At 55.1% G+C, this 17529-nt stretch overlaps 2 protein-coding genes across 3 annotated transcripts in view; one reads left to right on the top strand and one right to left on the bottom strand.

Annotated features, from left to right (window-relative positions):
- The window catches only part of KHSRP (KH-type splicing regulatory protein), a 23352-nt gene continuing 5823 nt past the window's right edge, over nucleotides 1-17529 (top strand). Inside the window, exons 1-19 of one of the 2 annotated variants that reach the window (XM_089905564.1) lie at nucleotides 1-831; nucleotides 2565-2661; nucleotides 3293-3331; nucleotides 3675-3714; nucleotides 4657-4706; nucleotides 4996-5067; nucleotides 5852-5909; nucleotides 6218-6392; nucleotides 6573-6671; nucleotides 7006-7104; nucleotides 7232-7334; nucleotides 8054-8154; nucleotides 8250-8394; nucleotides 8472-8632; nucleotides 8714-8823; nucleotides 9252-9340; nucleotides 9426-9626; nucleotides 9733-9810; nucleotides 9892-10052. In XM_089905564.1, coding sequence (XP_089761690.1) covers nucleotides 574-831; nucleotides 2565-2661; nucleotides 3293-3331; nucleotides 3675-3714; nucleotides 4657-4706; nucleotides 4996-5067; nucleotides 5852-5909; nucleotides 6218-6392; nucleotides 6573-6671; nucleotides 7006-7104; nucleotides 7232-7334; nucleotides 8054-8154; nucleotides 8250-8394; nucleotides 8472-8632; nucleotides 8714-8823; nucleotides 9252-9340; nucleotides 9426-9626; nucleotides 9733-9810; nucleotides 9892-10052 — 2136 coding nt within the window. In that variant the 5' untranslated portion in view covers nucleotides 1-573. Of the gene's footprint in view, nucleotides 832-2564; nucleotides 2662-3292; nucleotides 3332-3674; nucleotides 3715-4656; nucleotides 4707-4995; nucleotides 5068-5851; nucleotides 5910-6217; nucleotides 6393-6572; nucleotides 6672-7005; nucleotides 7105-7231; nucleotides 7335-8053; nucleotides 8155-8249; nucleotides 8395-8471; nucleotides 8633-8713; nucleotides 8824-9251; nucleotides 9341-9425; nucleotides 9627-9732; nucleotides 9811-9891; nucleotides 10510-17529 lie in introns of those variants that run through there. The other variant, XM_022556983.3, reaches the window with a different exon arrangement.
- The window catches only part of LOC111165977 (adenylate kinase isoenzyme 1), a 15402-nt gene continuing 10992 nt past the window's right edge, over nucleotides 13120-17529 (bottom strand). Inside the window, 2 exon segments of the mRNA XM_089905572.1 lie at nucleotides 13120-13364; nucleotides 14165-14362. Coding sequence (XP_089761698.1) covers nucleotides 13296-13364; nucleotides 14165-14362 — 267 coding nt within the window. The 3' untranslated portion in view covers nucleotides 13120-13295.

Genomic DNA, 17529 nt, shown 5'->3' on the forward strand with positions numbered 1-17529 from the left:
CGTTGATTGCCAATCTCTATAAAAACCTCCTTCCATGTGTACTCATTGGCTTGCGTAGACGACTATCTCGCCGGACGCCCGCCCAGCCGTTCAAAGAAGCCTTTCGCCAGATCCCTCCTTCCTGTCCACTTGACTCTTCCGAGCCATCAATCCGGTTCTGAAGCCGCCCACCGATTCTGGAACTCCCGCTTCATTGGGCCTCGGGTCTTCTCGGATCTCCTAGATTTGCCCTCCCAGCGCCGGCAGCCCGCAGCCCACTGCCTCGGAAAGCTGTCGATCTCGCGGCACCTCCCGCCCACTGCCCCTCGCGGCACTCCGATTGGCCGCTCGCCTCCAGAGCCCGTGATTGGTGTCCCGGGAACAGCAGCCGCCTTCCATTGGCCCGGCGGCGCCGTCCGTCAAGCCGGCGTCGGGAGGGGGCGTCCCTCTCCCCCCTCGTCGTCTTTCCAGCCGCTGGGTTCCCAGAGTGCTCCGCGGCCGTGTGGAGCGAGGCCTTGTTCCCGCGTTGAGCCGCTGCTGCCGCCGCCGCCTCCTCAGCTTCAGCCTCCGCGCCAGGCCCGGCCCCGCCGCGCCATGTCGGACTACAGCACGGGAGGACCCCCGCCCGGGCCGCCGCCACCCGCCGGCGGGGGCGGGGGCTCCGGAGGAGCCGGGGGTGCCGGGGGAGGCCCGCCGCCGGGCCCGCCGGGCGCGGGGGACCGGGGCGGCGGCGGTCCAGGCGGCGGCGGCCCGGGCGGAGGGTCAGCCGGGGGCCCCTCGCAGCCGCCTGGCGGGGGTGGCCCGGGAATCCGCAAGGACGCCTTCGCAGACGCAGTGCAGCGGGCCCGCCAGGTGAGGAGGCCTTGGGCCTGAGGGGCGCGCGCGCGGGCGGGGGAGGGGGCGGGGTCACGTGCGCGCGCGGGGTCGCGGGGGGGCGGGGCCGCCGCGGGGTCACGTGGGGCGGTGGGCGGGGGCCTGGGCCTCCCCAGACACCTGGAGTGGGGCCCCCTCCGGGGGTGACCCCCTGCAGGGGGAAGGGTCGTCCGGGGTTCACCCAAGAGCGGCCCCTGGGTGTGCAGGGTACCTGGAGCGCGGGGACTCACTTTGGGGACTTCCCTCCCCCGTTAGGACATCCTCCACTCCTGGAAGCAGGGGGCTCGCCTTCCCAGGGAGGTCTTGTGTGCCCCCACTTCCCCATCAGGGTAAAAAGCACTGTTTGCCCCCAACCCGGTCCCATTTCTGCTTGCTCCCTAGGAAGGAGGGACTTCGGGGTAGGGGGGAAGAAAAGTCCTCTTGAGCCTGGAAAGTGGAAAGGGGACCCTTTGGCTGCCAGGCAGTGGCCAAGCACTTAGTTGAAATGGGGAGGGTGGGCCTAGGGACTGGCACTTTTTGATGCTTCTGGTGACTTGAAAGCATGGTCTGTCTCTTTTGGGGAGAGAAGGGAAGGGTCCCACCACTGTGTTTTGGGGCATGATGACTCCATGGAGGTGTCACATGCTGGTGTGTGACCTCCCCGGCTCCATTCTCGGCCTCCCCATGGCCTGAGGGGAGGAGGCCCATAGAAAGTGAGGAGTTTGTTGCCCTTTCAAAAGGAAGCTGACCGGGCTCAGGCCATTGAGTGCTTTCTCACTCAGGATTGTCCCCAAACCTCCAGGACACAGTGGGAGGTCCCGTTAGGGGAATGCCCTCTTCTCCTCCCAGCGTTGTCTGTGGCTTTCACCCCTGGGGTGGGTTAGGGTTCTAAGCTGCATTTGATCTGGTTGTCCCCAGACTGTCTTGATTGAGAAGCAACTATAACAAGGGGAGTTGGTGCTGTCATTTGGAGTGGGATAAGGCCTCATCTAGGCATCCCAAGAGCTTTGGCTCAAAGTGATTTTTTTTTTGTTTTTTGTTTTTTGTTTTCATTAAAGTATTAGAGGTGAAAAGATAGGTCCTCAGCTCATGGCTGTGTTTCTTTGGAAAACTTGTGATAATTCTATCAGCCGACTCTGGTCTTAAATTTGTTGGGTTGGAGTTTACTTGATGTTGCTGTTCGTGTGTCTAAAATGTAACATGTGTTCCGAGAAAGGTCTTCTGTTTTGGTCAAAATGAGGGTTTCAGGTGCCTTGAAACAAAAACTTTCCTAAGATTTGTTGAACAAATGCAAAGATTATGAGGGTGAGGGAGATAAAGGAAAATTGTGCTCTTCAGCATCCCAGAGGACCAGGAGCTTGGGCAAGTGAATGTCTGAAAGTTCTCCCTGGAGGAGGGGCCCTGAGGACCTTCCCTGGCACCTGAACTTCTGTTCCTTTCACCCTTAGAACAAGTCAGTGTGGATTACACTCTGACCACGAACAGTTTAGGCACAAATCTCATAGAGAAAAAGGAGTTTTGAAATTCCTGAATAACTCTTGAACTCTGAAGCCTTGGGTAAAAACTTTTTCTAGAAGGTCTTAACCCACAGGCTCTTACCGAAATCTGGGGGAAGCCACTCCCAGGCCAGACAGCAAGACCTGTTGGGTTTAATGAACCAGAGAAGTCGATCTAAGCACCATGGAGGGAGGTTTTGGGTGGTAATTTTTCTCTGCTTACAACTTTATTTCTAGATCGCAGCCAAAATTGGAGGTGATGCCGCTACAACAGTGAATAACAGCACTCCTGATTTTGGTTTTGGAGGCCAAAAGAGACAGTTAGAAGATGGAGGTAACTACCTGCTGGAGGGGCAGCGGGGAGAGAGTGAGGTGCCTTTGTTTGAATGTGGTTCAAAGTGGGGGGAGCCTGCTGCCATTTTGGTCTTTTAAAACCTCAGCGATCCCAGCTTTGTTGTCTCTCTTTGTTCGCGCTGCTATCCTGAGGTATCAGGTGGCTGAGTGGAGGGCAGATTGATTGTGACCAGGTCCAAGCTGTGAGTTCTCAAGACTGTTCCTCCCCTCCTGCCAAGCTAGGGAAGTGTTGGCAGTTCTCTCGAGGCCCCACATCAGTGCAGTGTGGTTGGCCCCGGGGCATGCAGTGTGACCCAGAGCAGCCCAGAGTATCAAGTCAGTGATCAGCCTGACTTCCCCAAGGCAGGTTTGGTCCTAAGCCGGAAGGACTCGGGTGCCACCATAATTTTCCCCGTTACAAAGGGCTTCTTATCCCTGAGTGCCAGGGCGGGGGATTGATGAAGTCTGGCCTCCCTCAGGGGTTCATCTCTGCTATTCCCCTGTCCTGGCTCTGCCGTGGGGGCTGGGGGACAGGACGATTGTCTGCCAGGACATGCGGCACCAGCATCAGATTTGAGGCAGCTGTGGGTGGGTGGGTGGGTGCTGCATCTGACATCCTCTTCTTTTCACAGACCAACCGGAGAGCAAGAAACTGGCTTCCCAGGGAGACTGTAAGTCCACTGGGTGACACAGGCAGAGGGCAGCTTCAGGATTTTAGGTTTCTAGCATTGGGGAGCTGGAATTACTGAGCAGACAACACCTCTCCTTCATGGAGGCTCTTGGTGTTTCTCTGGGGTCCACGAGCTTTAGAGAACCCAGAGCCTGGGAATTGAGGCAGAAACCTCAGAGTGTGTGGTTTTGAGGCGGGCTCCATTGCTTTCACTCGGGAAGGCTCGGAAGCACTGTGATAAGTGCTAGTTGCCCCTCGTGCAGGCAGGAATGCCTGGGGCCGGCAGTGTTTGGGGTCCCAAAGAGGAGCCAGGCCAATCTTTCCTTTGGATTTTCTCTCTGCAGCCATCAGTTCTCAGCTCGGACCCATCCATCCTCCCCCCAGGTAAGTTGTGATTTGGAGAACATGTCATTTCTTTCCTCGCTATCTCTGGCCTTTTGTACTGACTTGAGGGAGGGCTCTGTCTGAGGCCACATCATTTAGGGCTTTGTCTCCCTTGCTGGTCAACCAGGGAAAAGAATGAAAAGCAGAAGGAGCTTCATTTGTCCCTTGTACTTACTGTCTGTGGGGCTGTAGAGAGCACAGGGCTGTGGCTGTTAGCTGTAATGAGGAAGGGGGATCTCTGCATCCTCTTGCTTCCTTTGTTTGGAGTGGGGACAGTCAGAAGCACAGCTCTCCCTCCTCCTAGAAAAGGCTGGGGACTGACCTTGGCCTTCTCGTCTGTCTTCCGTAGATTCTTGTTCCCTGAGAGCTGGAGGAGCCGGGGGGTTGGGGTGGGAGGAAGGTCTTTCTTACCTTTTTGCCCCAGAATGACCTCAGTGAATCTGACGTAGAATCCTTTGTGAAGGACCCTGTTGTTCTTTTTTTTTTTTCAATTGGCTAAAGTTTTGTGAAATGCATTAAAAACAGCTTACTAGGAGAATGAAATGAAAAAGATACAAAACCAGTTTTTTTTGTTTTTTTTTTTAATTCAAATCTATAGACATCAGATGACACCATCAGATTTCTTGTGAAAGTGGCCCAAGTTCTCCTCCTTGCCCTGAGTCGGTGGAGCTGCACTGGCCCAGGGGTTCACGCCACCCCAGACCAAGCCTCTTGTGGCCCAGAAGGGGAACTGAGGCCCCGAGAGGTTGGGTGATCTTCTGTGGGCCGAGGGAGCCCCCAAGCCATTGTCAGACTCTGCTCGGGCCTGTGGGGGCTTGGTCCCCATGTCATATAAGGCAGGGCCTGTGGCTTTGGGGGTCTTTCTCCAGGATGCCCTCTGGCTCTTCCATCCCCCCTACTTCGCTCCTACTTGAGGCTGACTCTCGTCATCTCTCTTTGCAGGACTTCAATGACAGAAGAGTACAGAGTCCCAGATGGCATGGTGGGACTAAGTGAGTGTTGGTCAGCCGTGATCAGGGATGCCCGTTATCCCCCCGTCTCTGGGACAGTCTCCCAGGCGCCCCCGGCAGCCCGGGAACCTCTGGTCTGAAAGAGCCCATTTCATGCTCTCTCTGTCCCCATCCTCTCTGGCGGGGGGGACGGCGGAGCTCTCAAGTTGGCTGCTCCACCCCCCCACCCTCACCCCCCGAACATCAGCGGGGCCGGGACCCCCTTCACACAGTCTTCTCAGCACCAGGCTCCCCGCCTCAATCTCTGCTTTTGTTCTTTTTCTCCACCTAGTCATTGGCAGAGGAGGCGAACAGATTAACAAAATCCAGCAGGATTCGGGCTGCAAAGTGCAGATCTCTCCAGGTATGGGAAGCCAGATCTGGGCCAGGACAGGCGCTGGGCTGGGGTGAGCTGAGCTGAGCGGGGCTGGGGTGTGGGCGGGGGAGGGGGCGTGCTCTTGGGCTTTCTGTCATAATCCTCTGACTGCCGTGATTGGATAGAGGTGAAACGGGCTGGTGTTCATTGAGCACGTTTTATGTGCTAGGCTCTGGCGCCTCGAGGTGTAGCTGCAACTCTTATTCTCTTCAGTTTTCTGGTGAGTGGGGAGGGCTGGAATGCAGTGCAGGGAGCTGCACCCCAGACCCTGCTCTGACCATGTTGACACCTGAGCTAAACACCTGGTGGAAAACAGGCGGGAATGTGTGAGGCAGGGGAGCTCGTTAGGAAGAAGAGCTGAGGTCAGGCCTGGGTTCAAGTCCAGTTCTGCCTGCTCCTTGGCAAGTGCCTGCTTTGCAGGGCTTTCTGAGGGCTCGCCCTGCCTAACCCGTGCCCTTCATTGACTGGAAGCTGCTCGTCATCAGTGGTGATGGACAGGGCCCAGGTTTGGGACTTTCTGGAATCTGCCTTGCTTTCCATCTCATCTTTTTTCTAAAAGTTTTGCCTCCCTTACTGGATTGTAAGCTTCCTGACCTTGGCCTCGTGTAGAGCAGCCTCCCAAGTGTTTGGGGAGGTAAATTGATCTGTCAGGCCACCGCACGGTGGCAGAAGTAGCCACTGATTGTTCTGGAGGTATCCTCATCTCCATGGAAAGTCTTTTTGGTGTCTGCAGACCCAAGAAGGCATTGACCCTGTCTTCTTTTCTCTCCAGACAGCGGTGGCCTACCCGAGCGCAGCGTGTCCTTGACAGGAGCCCCGGAGTCTGTGCAGTAAGTCCCTGGCTGGGCCTGTCACTGACGAGGAGAGTGGCAGAAGCCCTCTGGATCCCTTTGAAGTTGAGGGTGACTCCCACACCATGTCTCTCAAGCCTTGCCCTCTCCAGGGGGCTGTCCTGACACTATGATTCCCATGAATCCTGAGATCTGGGGAACCTGGGCCTGAATAGCCCCACCCCTGAGGACAGGACCATTTGTCATCTGTCAGACCATGTGGGTTGGAATCGCCTTCCCTGGGACCTGGGTGGAGCTGCCAGGCCAGTCCTCTCTCAGGTGATGACACCCATTCTTCCCCTTCCCAGGAAAGCAAAGATGATGCTGGATGACATCGTCTCACGGGGTCGTGGGGGCCCCCCAGGACAGTTCCACGACAACGCCAACGGGGGCCAGAACGGCACAGTGCAGGAGATCATGATCCCCGCGGGGAAGGCCGGCCTGGTTATCGGCAAAGGTGGAGAGACGATTAAGCAGCTGCAGGTAAGGGAGTGGGCCGCTCCCCTCCCAAGAAAGCTTCCTCCCTGGGGCTGTGCGTCTGCACACCACTGCCCCCAGCCGCTTTGCCAGGGTCCTTCATCCTTTTTTATCACACCTGGCCCCCCACACGCCCCAGAAAGTCCTTTGAGAGCTCAGCACTGACTCTCAACCTTGGCTGTAAAGGAACGGGCTGGAGTGAAGATGATTTTAATCCAAGATGGATCCCAGAACACAAACGTGGACAAACCGCTCCGGATCATTGGAGACCCTTACAAAGTACAGGTGAGCGCACCCTGGGGGCTGGCGAGGGGTTCTGGGGCAGAGAGAGGGCAGGCAGGTGGGCTGGAGATTCATATGCAAGTGGAGAGGTTTTCAAGAGCGCTGGCTTTGAAGTCAGCCCAGGACTTGTTCTCTGCTGAACTCTGCCTCCTGGCCGTTTGTACGTGAGCAGGTGGCCTAAACTCCAGAAGATGGGGGTGCTCACCACATGTGCCTCTTAGGGCGGCGGATGAAGAGCTCGGCACACGTGGGCTGGTCCTTAGCTTAGGCCCGTGACCCCTGGGCACGCGGTGGGGCGGCCGTGCTTATGTGAGCGCTGTGCTTCGTGTGTTTTCAGCAAGCCTGTGAGATGGTGATGGACATCCTTCGGGAGCGTGACCAGGGTGGCTTCGGGGACCGGAATGAGTATGGATCCCGGATCGGCGGGGGCATCGATGTGAGTGCAGGCTTCCCCAGGTGGATGGAGTGCCAGGGTGGGCAGGGGGTGGGGGGTGTTGGGCAGCAGAGGGCCGTAGGCTGGGGACAGAGCCCAGCTGACTCTCCTGCGTCCCACCCACCCTCAGGTGCCAGTGCCCAGGCATTCTGTGGGGGTGGTCATCGGCCGGAGTGGAGAGATGATCAAGAAGATCCAGAATGATGCGGGTGTTCGGATACAGTTTAAACAAGGTCAGGGGCCAGCCGGGCATCCGCTGGGCATGTGGACATGTTGACCAGGTCTGTCCGCTGAGGAGCACTCTTGGGGTCCACTGCGGGCAGCTTGGCACCAGGGTTAGCCTGTTGAGCCTCTGCAGTGCCTCATTACTCCTAGACCAGCAGGACATGGCTTATCGCCTCCCCCCCGGTGGGACAGCCACGTGAAAAAGTGGGTGACAGGCAGGCTTTCCAAGTCGAAGGGGGGAGTGTGTTTTTCTCTCCTGTCAAATTCTCTTTTTTCTCTCCCCCACCCAAGGGCTCTCCTGACCAAGCCACCGGGGCCCCTGGGCTGGATTAGCTTGCACGGCCCCAGCTCTGGGCTCCTGCCAACCGCAGTGAGAGTGTCTGAGTGGCTGGTCTGTGGGGAGGAGGGACTCCTCTGCGATTTTGAGAGATATGTTGTCAGTTCTTAGTTCTGTCAAGTGCATCCGTTAGTTCTGGGGGATACCCGATGCAGAAAGAAGCCTCATCCACCACCCTGCCTTAGCTGGTTGGTTTCCTTCTCTGGCAACGTGGGCCCGCCGGCCTTTCTCGGCCCCTGAATACATGGAGGGCGGCGAGCAGCACTTTGAGGCTGAGATATTTCAGACACCTAGCCTGGCCCAGCTTCTGGCCTGAAGAGGCGGTGTTACGGGGGTTTGGAGTTGTGCTTCTCTTATAATTGCGTTTCTGTTCTCTGGGTGCTGCCTCAGATGATGGGACGGGTCCTGAGAAGATAGCTCACATAATGGGGCCCCCAGACCGGTGTGAGCACGCCGCAAGGATCATCAATGATCTCCTCCAGAGCCTCAGGGTGGGTGGCGTCGGCTGTGCTGAGAAGGGCTGGTGGGGACAGAGGGGCCAGGCTGGATTCCTGTGTTAATCCTCCATCTCCTCCCTGCCCTGCAGAGTGGTCCCCCGGGCCCTCCAGGGGGTCCTGGCATGCCCCCAGGGGGCCGAGGTCGAGGAAGAGGCCAAGGCAACTGGGGCCCTCCCGGTGGGGAGATGACCTTCTCCATTCCCACTCACAAGTGTGGGCTGGTCATCGGCCGAGGTGAGGAGCCCTTCCACGGGCCCCGTCCCTCCCCCGCTCTCCTCCCACCCTCCCTTCACGGCCTGTGGCTCCCGCAGGTGGCGAGAACGTGAAAGCCATAAACCAGCAGACGGGCGCCTTTGTAGAGATCTCCCGGCAGCTGCCACCCAACGGGGACCCCAACTTCAAATTGTTCATCATCCGGGGCTCGCCCCAGCAGATCGACCACGCCAAGCAGCTCATCGAGGAGAAGATCGAGGTGGGCTGGGGAGGGGCTCTGGGAGCCTGGGCCCGGCTCCTTCTCCCCCTCCACTGACTTGTCCGATTCTCTTTCCTCCAGGGTCCCCTCTGCCCAGTGGGACCAGGCCCCGGGGGCCCAGGCCCTGCCGGCCCCATGGGACCCTTCAACCCCGGGCCCTTCAATCAGGGGCCACCCGGGGCTCCCCCTCAGTGAGTATCCCTGCCGGCTCCCTGGGGTTTGGGGTGGGGTAGGGCTGTGCTGGCAGGGAGACTGGAAGACCCTGTGTCCGTCCCCTCCGCTGAGATGGCCAGCTCCGCCTCGTGGAAGTGCTGAGCGTTTGGCCCCAGACACGATCCCTGCTGGCCCCCTGTTTACAGACACATTCTTAAAAGATGCTACAGGTGTTGCCCCTGGTCTCCACCCACGTGTACATCCATGCATGGTGCGCTCGGGGACTTGCACTTCCTTGAGTCAGCACAGCCTGTGGCGTTTGCATCGGTCATCTCATGCCCTTCCCTGGGCCAGGAACCCGCAGCGCCACTCAAGGGGTGCTCTGGGTCCCCGTCCAAGCTGTGGCCATCCTCTGTGGGGACCCAGGAGCAACCTGGCTCATGTGTTCCCCATTCTCGTCTTGCAGTGCTGGAGGCCCCCCTCCTCACCAGTACCCACCCCAGGGCTGGGGCAATACCTACCCTCAGTGGCAGCCGCCTGCTCCTCACGACCCGAGTAAGTGGAAGGACCCGACCCGGGCAGGCGGAGAGGGGGCCGGCTTTCTGGGCCACCGCTCAGCCCACATGTCCTCCTCCCGCAGATAAAGCCGCAGCTGCCGCCGCAGACCCCAACGCCGCCTGGGCCGCCTACTACTCACACTACTACCAGCAGCCCCCAGGCCCCGTGCCAGGCCCCGCACCGGCCCCCGCGGCCCCGCCCACCCAGGGCGAGCCCCCCCAGCCTCCACCTGCCGGCCAGTCGGACTACACTAAGGCCTGGGAGGAGTACTACAAGAAGATCGGTGAGTGCCCGGGCCACGGCGGGGGATCGGGTCAGCCAGCAAGCAGTGGGCGGGTGGGTGGCCGTGTCCCCAGGCTGGGCTCTGACCTCGGAGCCTGTGTCCACAGGCCAGCAGCCCCAGCAGCCCGGCGCGCCCCCGCAGCAGGACTACACGAAGGCCTGGGAGGAGTACTACAAGAAGCAGGGTGAGCCGGCGGGGCCGCGGGGGGCAGGACCGGGCTCGCCCTCGTGCCGGCCACACTCACCCGCCCTCTGCCCCCCCACAGCTCAAGTGGCCACGGGAGGGGGTCCAGGAGCACCCCCAGGCTCCCAGCCAGACTACAGTGCCGCCTGGGCCGAATATTACAGACAGCAAGCCGCTTACTACGGACAGACTCCAGGTCCTGGCGGCCCCCAGCCTCCACCCACACAGCAGGGACAGCAGCAGGCAAGTGGGAATTGCCACCCTCCTCCTCCTCCTTTCTCCTTCCAACCCCCGGCTACCGTCCATCCTGCCTTAGTGGGTAGCGCCGGAAATCCCTTCCCCTGCGGGGTGTGTCCTTGATGCCTGCAGCGGGGGCCGCGTGGCCAGAGGTCTCCGGGAGTCCCCACGCGCCGGGGGAAGTGTGTGCTGGGTCCAGAGGTTAAACGAAGAGGCCTCCCTCCGCCGGCCCGCTTGTTCCTGTGTAACGCTGTCATGATGCTGGGGGAGACGGCGCGAAACAAATAAAAGGAGGAACTGTTGAACTGGTGGGTAGTCCTGGGGGTGGGGGGCAGGCCGTCCGCTCAGATGCTGGTCGCCATCCTGGCTGCTAACTCACTCACTCAAAATCTGGCCACTTGGGAAGAAAATGGATATTTTTTCCCCGCTCTGCATTACTTTCATGGTTTTTGTTCTTTTGATTCTTTTATTTTTGAAACCACGATCTCTCCCCGCGTGTCCAAGTGACTGTGTGTACTGCAAGCGGCCCCGTGCGGCTCGGCCGTGGCCTGGCCGTGGCTCCTCCCGTGGCTCCTCCCGTGGGCTGTGGGGGAGGTGCCGAGGGGCCTGGGCCCTCCCGCTCCGCCCAGGCTCGGCCTCTCTGCTCCCGTGCCTGCCTTGTGTCCTGGTCTTGTCTGTGAAGTGGGCATGACGATCGCTGCCACCTTCCAACCTACCTCACAGGGGTGTTGTGGGGACACCGTGATCTCTGACTGTCATGTTGTGATGCGCCGGGCCGCCAGCCCTCCTTCCTGAAGACAGGGCCCCTCCCCCCTCCCCTCCCCTCCCCTCCCCTCCCCTCCCTCGCTCCCAGCCCTGAGCGCTTCTTTCCCGCCCTCCCTCTCTGTCTTTCTCTCTCTGTCTTTCTCTCTCTGTCTTTCTCTCTCTCTCTCTCTCTCTCTCTCTTTCTCTTTCTCTCTCTCTCTCTCTCTCTCTCTCTCTCTCTCTCTCTCTCTCTCTCCCCCCCCTCCTCCCTCTCCCTCCCTCTCTCTCCCCCTCCCTCCCTCTCTCCCTGCTTCTTCTCCTTCCTTTGTGTCACTCTCTCCTCCATCAGGGAGCCAGTCTGACTTCAGCCGAGCCCCGGAGCACTGACTAGACAGCTACAGACACATCCTTCGGCCTGCGCTCGCCACAGGCTCGGGAGAGGGGCTTCCTGGCCCCCTCCTCGCCCCCGTCCCCCAGTCTCCCGCCTCCCCTCCTGTAGTGACCAATTCCTATCTCTTCCCTCTCCGCAGGCTCAATGAATCGAATGAATGTGAACTTCTTCATCTGTGAAAATCTATTATTATTTTTTTTCCATTTTGTTCTGTTTGGGGGCTTTTTGTTTGTTTTTCTTCCGTTTGTTTGTCGAGAGAGCGATGGCTGCCAAGGGGGTGTGCTTGGGGAGCCCTCGCTGTGAGTGGCTTGGAGGTTGCAGCACAGGCGGTGCCGGGCTCTCGCTCTCTCGCTCTCTCGCTCATTCTGTGTGTCTCACATGCTTTTTTTCTTTCAAAATTGGGATCTTTCATGTTGAGCCAGCCATAGAAGATAGCGAGAACTAAATCTCTGCAAAAAAAAAAAAAAAAAAAAAATTAAAAATTAAAAAGCAAAACAAAACCTATAAAATTATATATATATATATTAAAAAATCTCTATCATCCCCACCCCCGCCCCACCCCAGCGTTCCTGACACTGCCTCTTTCAGGAGAGAGCAATTCATTCACTCCCTACTACCACCCTTGGCCCTCTTCATGTTTTTAAAATAAACTTTTAAAAAGGAAAAAAAAGTCACTCTTGCTATTTCTTTTTTTTAGTTAGAGTTGGAACATTCCATGGACCAGGTATTGGTATTGCAGGAACCCCGCCCCGCGTCAGGCAGCCCCGCACTCAGCCTCTCTGCTCCTCCTCTCGCTCTTCCTTCCACCCCAGCCCAGCTCCCCCGCCGCCCACCCCTCCCGCCCCCCACCCCCAGGACTGGTCTGTCGTGTTTCATCGGTTCAAGAGGACATTGAAACTGAAAACAGTTGAGAACAAAACAAACAAAAAATTGTATGGCAGTTTTTACTTTTTATCGCTCGTTTTTAACTTCACAAATAAATGATAACAAAACCTCCCCGTGTCTGCCGGGTGCCGTCTCTCTCTTTCTCTCCCCGTAGACTTTTGAAGCAGATGTTTGTTCTTTATAGATGTTGTAAAAGCCTGATGACGGTGATTGGAAATTACAAGCTTTGTGTTGTGTTGGTTTTTTTGTTTTGTTTTTTTTTTAACCGGAATTATAAGAAAAGATAGTTTTCTGCAGGCGCATTGTGCTTTCCTAACTCTGCCCCCCACCCCTTTTTTGGTTAAATAAAGTGCTTTTTGTCTAAAACGGCGTGCTGGCCGCAGTTGTGTTTGCAGAGGAAACAAGCTGAAGAGGAATTTGGCCCATGAGAGTGGGGTGTTGGCCCCCCAAAGACTGGCCGCCTGGTCTTGTAGGAAGGGAGAAGCAGGCAGAGCCCCAGCAGTGCAGTCCTCCCCCAGCGTTCCCGCCTCTGGGAACGTGGGGAGCAAGGCCCCCAGGAGGGTCCCCAGGGACAGGTGTTCCCATGGATACAGCCTGCCACCACAGCAAACCCATGGCCGGCCGTGCCTTGCGGGACTCGGCCTGGCCCTGATGGCATGTCTAGCTGTGGCCTGTTTGCTAGCGAGCCCTGAGGTGGAAACCTGGCCTGTTGAAAGGAAGGGCGTCCTTTCCAGTGGTTTGTGGCAGTCTAAGGACAAGGACAGGAGATGGGACGGTGGTCTGAGAGGCCACTTGAGCTGCTGGGCCCAGGGGTGAGCGTGCGGGGGCATGCTGTTTGCCTGGGGTGTTCCTCTGGGATTTAGGGTTGAAATCCCAGCACTGAGAAACTCAGCAGTCACACTCAGAATGTGGATGTCTGGGCCCGCAGGCTTCAGTAGCAGGAGCAGCAACAGCTGCCGCCTCCAGGTGGGGCTGCTCATGGCCCCCATGACCTTCCAGATTAATTAGGGACCTGTCCCAGCAGGAGTGCCCCTTGGTGGCCCCCAGTCAGACCACCTGTGGGGCAGTGGGCCTAGGAAAGAGGGAGGTTGTCGATCTGGGGTCACGTGGGGGAGTCAGCTTAGATTGGAACCCCAGGCTCCCCTCACCAGGCGTCTCACCTCAGGCCAGTGCACCCTTTCTGAGCTCTGGGGCAAGGGGAAAGTCGGAGCCCCCGGCCCTCTACTGACTCACTGCAGACTTTTGATGACAGAGCAGCACTTGGCAAAAATGTTTTCTGGAGCTGCTTCTGCCAAGATCTAGAGAAGGGGAGCAAAGGGGGGTCAGTTCTGAGTATCGCAGGGTCACTGCCCTCCACCCCTGACGGAGGGGGTGACAGGTTCACAGGCCCCTTTTAGTTGCTGGTAAAGGACTGAGAGGTGCACCCCAGGGCCGTGTGGATGAGGAGACGGAAATGGTCAGGAGGGCTGCCTTGCAAAGGCTATGCGTTACTAACAGCTGGGCACAAACTGTGTGGGATGCTGTCCCTGGGAACAGGCCATAGGACCAGGGTTGTGCCAGGCTAGCTCACCCCCTTCCCATCCCATCCTTGGTGGTTGAGGCTAGTTTCTCTCTTGCTCTTACCTTTGGTTGCGGGAGGGGAACAGGAATGACACCAGAGTTCTCTGTCCTCACAGCAGTGAAAGTACAGGAGTTGCATGGGTCACTTTAGGATTAAGATATCCCTGCTTTCTACCTTGAAAACACATGGCTGGCTTTGATTTGAGCTGTGGTTGACCAGTTGTCCTAATCTTAACGTGTGTGTGTGTGTGTGTGTGTGTGTGTGTGTGTGTGTGTGTGTGTGTGTGTAGATAGATTCTAAAATGTATTTAATTTTGCAGTTTTGGAGCCATTCTGTTTAGACCTTCTGTGTCATACCGGGGAGGCCACAGCCTGCACCCATTCTGCCTAATGGAAGAAATGGAACTCCCCAGTGTACATGCTGGGGAAACTGAGGCCCAGAGTTCTGGGATTCAGGGCTGCAGTATAACCCCTGTGCTGTTTCAGCTGGACTTGCTCCCCTGGAGGGCCAGGGGAGTGAGCAGCAAGCAGGGAGTACTTAGTTTCGGAGCAGGTTCTTCTGTTGGTAAAAGGCCAGGGTGGGCTCACACAGGGTGTAATGCATCTCCAGGCGCTGGCAGATGGCCAACTTGCAGTCAGAGGCCCGGCACTCCACCTGGCCCCGGTGCAGCACTCTCTGGACCATTGTCTCCATGGAGCAGTCAAACACGATGATGAGGTTGGGGGCCTGGCCCACCTAGGCACGCGTGAAGGGGGCTGGGTGAGGAAGAGGCTGGGCGCACTGGCCCCCTGTGTACCCCCGCCCCAGAGATCAGGAATCTAGGGTGGTGTGGCCCAGTAAAGAATAACCAGGCCCCTGGGTCCGTTTTACTTTTGGAGTTCCAAGTTTTTGTTTTATGTGTTTATTTTTTGGACAGGTAGGGCAAAACAACACCACTGGGAAAGGGCGAAGAGTCTCCTTGCTGTCCCCAGGCACCCAGTTTCACCCTCCCTGGAGGCAACCAAGTTCTCTATTTCTTGCGTTTCTTTCCGGAAGTATTTTACGCACTTGCCAGGCAGATCTGGTTCTGATGTTCTTTTTCCTCCTTTTTCATACAGATGGTAAAGACATTGATTTGCCCTTGATTTTATTCACTTAGTAAGCTGGAGATGGTTGCACATTGGCACATGAGGAAGTTCCCGATCCTTTTTAATCACTATATAGTATGCTGTTGTGTGGATGTGTTATGATTTACTTAACTGGTTCCTCGATGGGTATTTAGATTGAAATATCCCTTTTAAGATGGATTTAAGCAGTTTCTCCTTGCCTTCCTCTTGCCTAGACACTTTCATTGGGGAAAGTACAAGAGTTGCCAGCTCACCACTGTGCTGCCTCCCACTGCAGGGAGACCTCCCTGGGTCTCTGAGGCCGCCCACTGTGAGCCCCACCTCCTCCTACTTCCTCCAGAATTTCCTTGCAAAATAGAATCTGTCAGCACTTTAAAACAACAACAAAAACACAACCAAGTGGGATTCACTCCAGGAAAGCAAGGATGGTTCGATACAGTTGTGTTAATATCTTAAGTAAAGAAAAAGTCATATGAGAATTCTCAGAAACACAGAACAATTTAAAAGACAAAATTCACGCATTCCTGATTTGAAAAACAAAAAACAACACTCGAAATTGGTAAATATATCCTCAGCCAGCATCTTATTTAATGGAAACTTGCTCTCCTGCTGAAGTTGGGAATAAGATAAAATTGCCCACTCTTATTTGCCTGGCAGCGCAGTGGTTAAGAATCCACCCGCCAATGCAGGGGACATGGGTTTGAGCCCTTGTCTGGGAAGATCCCACATGCCGTGGAACAACTAAGCCCGTGCACCACAACTACTGAGCCTGTGCTCTAGAGCCTGTGAGCCACAACTACTGAAGCCCATGTAACTAGAGCCCTGCTCCACAACAAGAGAAGCCACCGCAAAAAGAAGCCCGTGCACCACAACGAAGAGTAGCCCCCACTCGCCGCAACTAGAGAAAGCCTGCATGCAGCAATGAAGACCCAATGCAGCCAAAAATTAATTAATTAATTTTAAAATAATTGCCCACTCTTGACGTTATGACTTAGTAAGATATGAGAGGATTAGCTAAAGCAACGAGATAAAAGAAAACAATGGGAGAAACCCGAATTGGAAAGGAGGAGATAAAATCATGTCTGTTTGCAGATGGTGTGATTCTATTTCTGGAAAACTCACAAAAATCAACAAACTAGTACAGACTTCAGAGAATTTGATAAAGTAACCGGATGTAGTATTAACATACAGAAGCCTACACGTATATGAAAATCACCAGTTATAAGAAAGAAGGCCCCGTTTACAATAACATTACAAGCAACGACAAAATATATATATATAAAACACTCAGGCAAAACTTTTCCCAAAACTGTGCACTGTCTTTAAAGGAAGATCTTTAAGGAAAACTTAGGTAAAATATTCCTAAGTGACTCAAAAGGAGACTGGAACAAAAGGAAGAGATACACGTTCTTGGGTACGAAGACTCAACGTTACAAAGCAGTCAGGGTGTTTCTAAATGAGTTTATAATCTTAATGTGATCCAAATGTGATTTTTTTAGTGGAGATGGGTTGATTCTAACATTCGTCTACAAAAATAAGCAGGAGTATCCAGGAAAAACAAGGCAAAGAAAAGCAATGGGCGGTGGAGGTGGGGAAGGGGGCATCCAACCTACCAGATATCAAAACATGGTAAAGCCGCCATCCTTAAACCAGTGCACAGGTGGACAGACAGACCCCTGGAACAGAATGGCAAGTCCAGAAATAGATTCGGGTGAATATGGAAAGTTGGTATGTGGCTGGGGTGCCACCTCAAGTCAATGGAGAAAGGACAGACTTTTAAATAAATGGTGTGGGGACAACTGTATTCACCATTTGGAATCCTTATCAAATTTCCCCAACCAGGATATGTTCCAGTGGATCACAGACATAAATGTAAGAAATAAAACTATACAAGTACTAAAGAAACCATGGATGAATTAATTACCTTATAACCTGGGATTGAGAAAAACAACAACCATGATGTCTCAAAATTCAGGAGAAATAACAGAAAATATTGATAAGTTGGATGAAAGTTTTTAAAATAATTTCTGCATGTGAAAGAGGCAATAGGGAGTTCCCTGGCAGTCCAGAGGTTAGGACTCAGAGCTTTCACTGCCATGGCCCTGGGTTAAATCCCTGGTCAGAGAACTAAGATCTCACAAGCTGTGCCACGTGGCAAAAAAGAAAAAAAAAAAAAAGGCACAATAAATCAAGGTCAAAAAATAATTGACAAACTGGACTGGGGGGAAAATTTGCAAACCATATCACAAACAGCTAATATACAAAGAGTTCCTAAAAATCAAGAAGAAAAAGACCAGTCCACTAGGGGGGAAAAAAGGGAGCAAAAGATGTAAAGACTGCACCAAAGAAGAAGTGAAAATGGCCCTAGAACTTTGGAAAAGATGCCCAACCTCATTCATCATAAGAGAAATGCCCATTTAAAACCACCGAAATACCATTTCACACCTAAGCAGGTTGACAAATGGCTGGTGGCAATGCGGAACAAAGAGGAGAGTGATGCCATCAATCAAAATCATCGACACATTTCTCTTTAACCCCGCAATTCCACTCCTGAGAACCCATCCTAAAGACGCTAGCAAAAATAAGCGCTACATGAAGGTGATTGAGTGGGGCATCGTTGGTAGTGGGAAAAGATTGTGAACGGCTTGCTGTCTGTGGGGCGTCAGAGGAGTAAACAGTGGCGCTGCCACACAGCGGAATTCTGGTTGTAAAATGGGGCAAGGAAGAGGAGGACTTCTTGACACTGATGTGACATCTTCAGGGTATATCTGAACATTAAAAAAAGGAAGCCTGCTA

Source organism: Delphinapterus leucas, unplaced genomic scaffold (assembly GCF_059928025.1).
Source record: "Delphinapterus leucas isolate spDelLeu-1000000601 "Yukka" unplaced genomic scaffold, BTC_Dleu_Yukka2 spDelLeu_asBTCV2_sq25, whole genome shotgun sequence".
Taxonomy (NCBI): domain Eukaryota; kingdom Metazoa; phylum Chordata; class Mammalia; order Artiodactyla; family Monodontidae; genus Delphinapterus; species Delphinapterus leucas.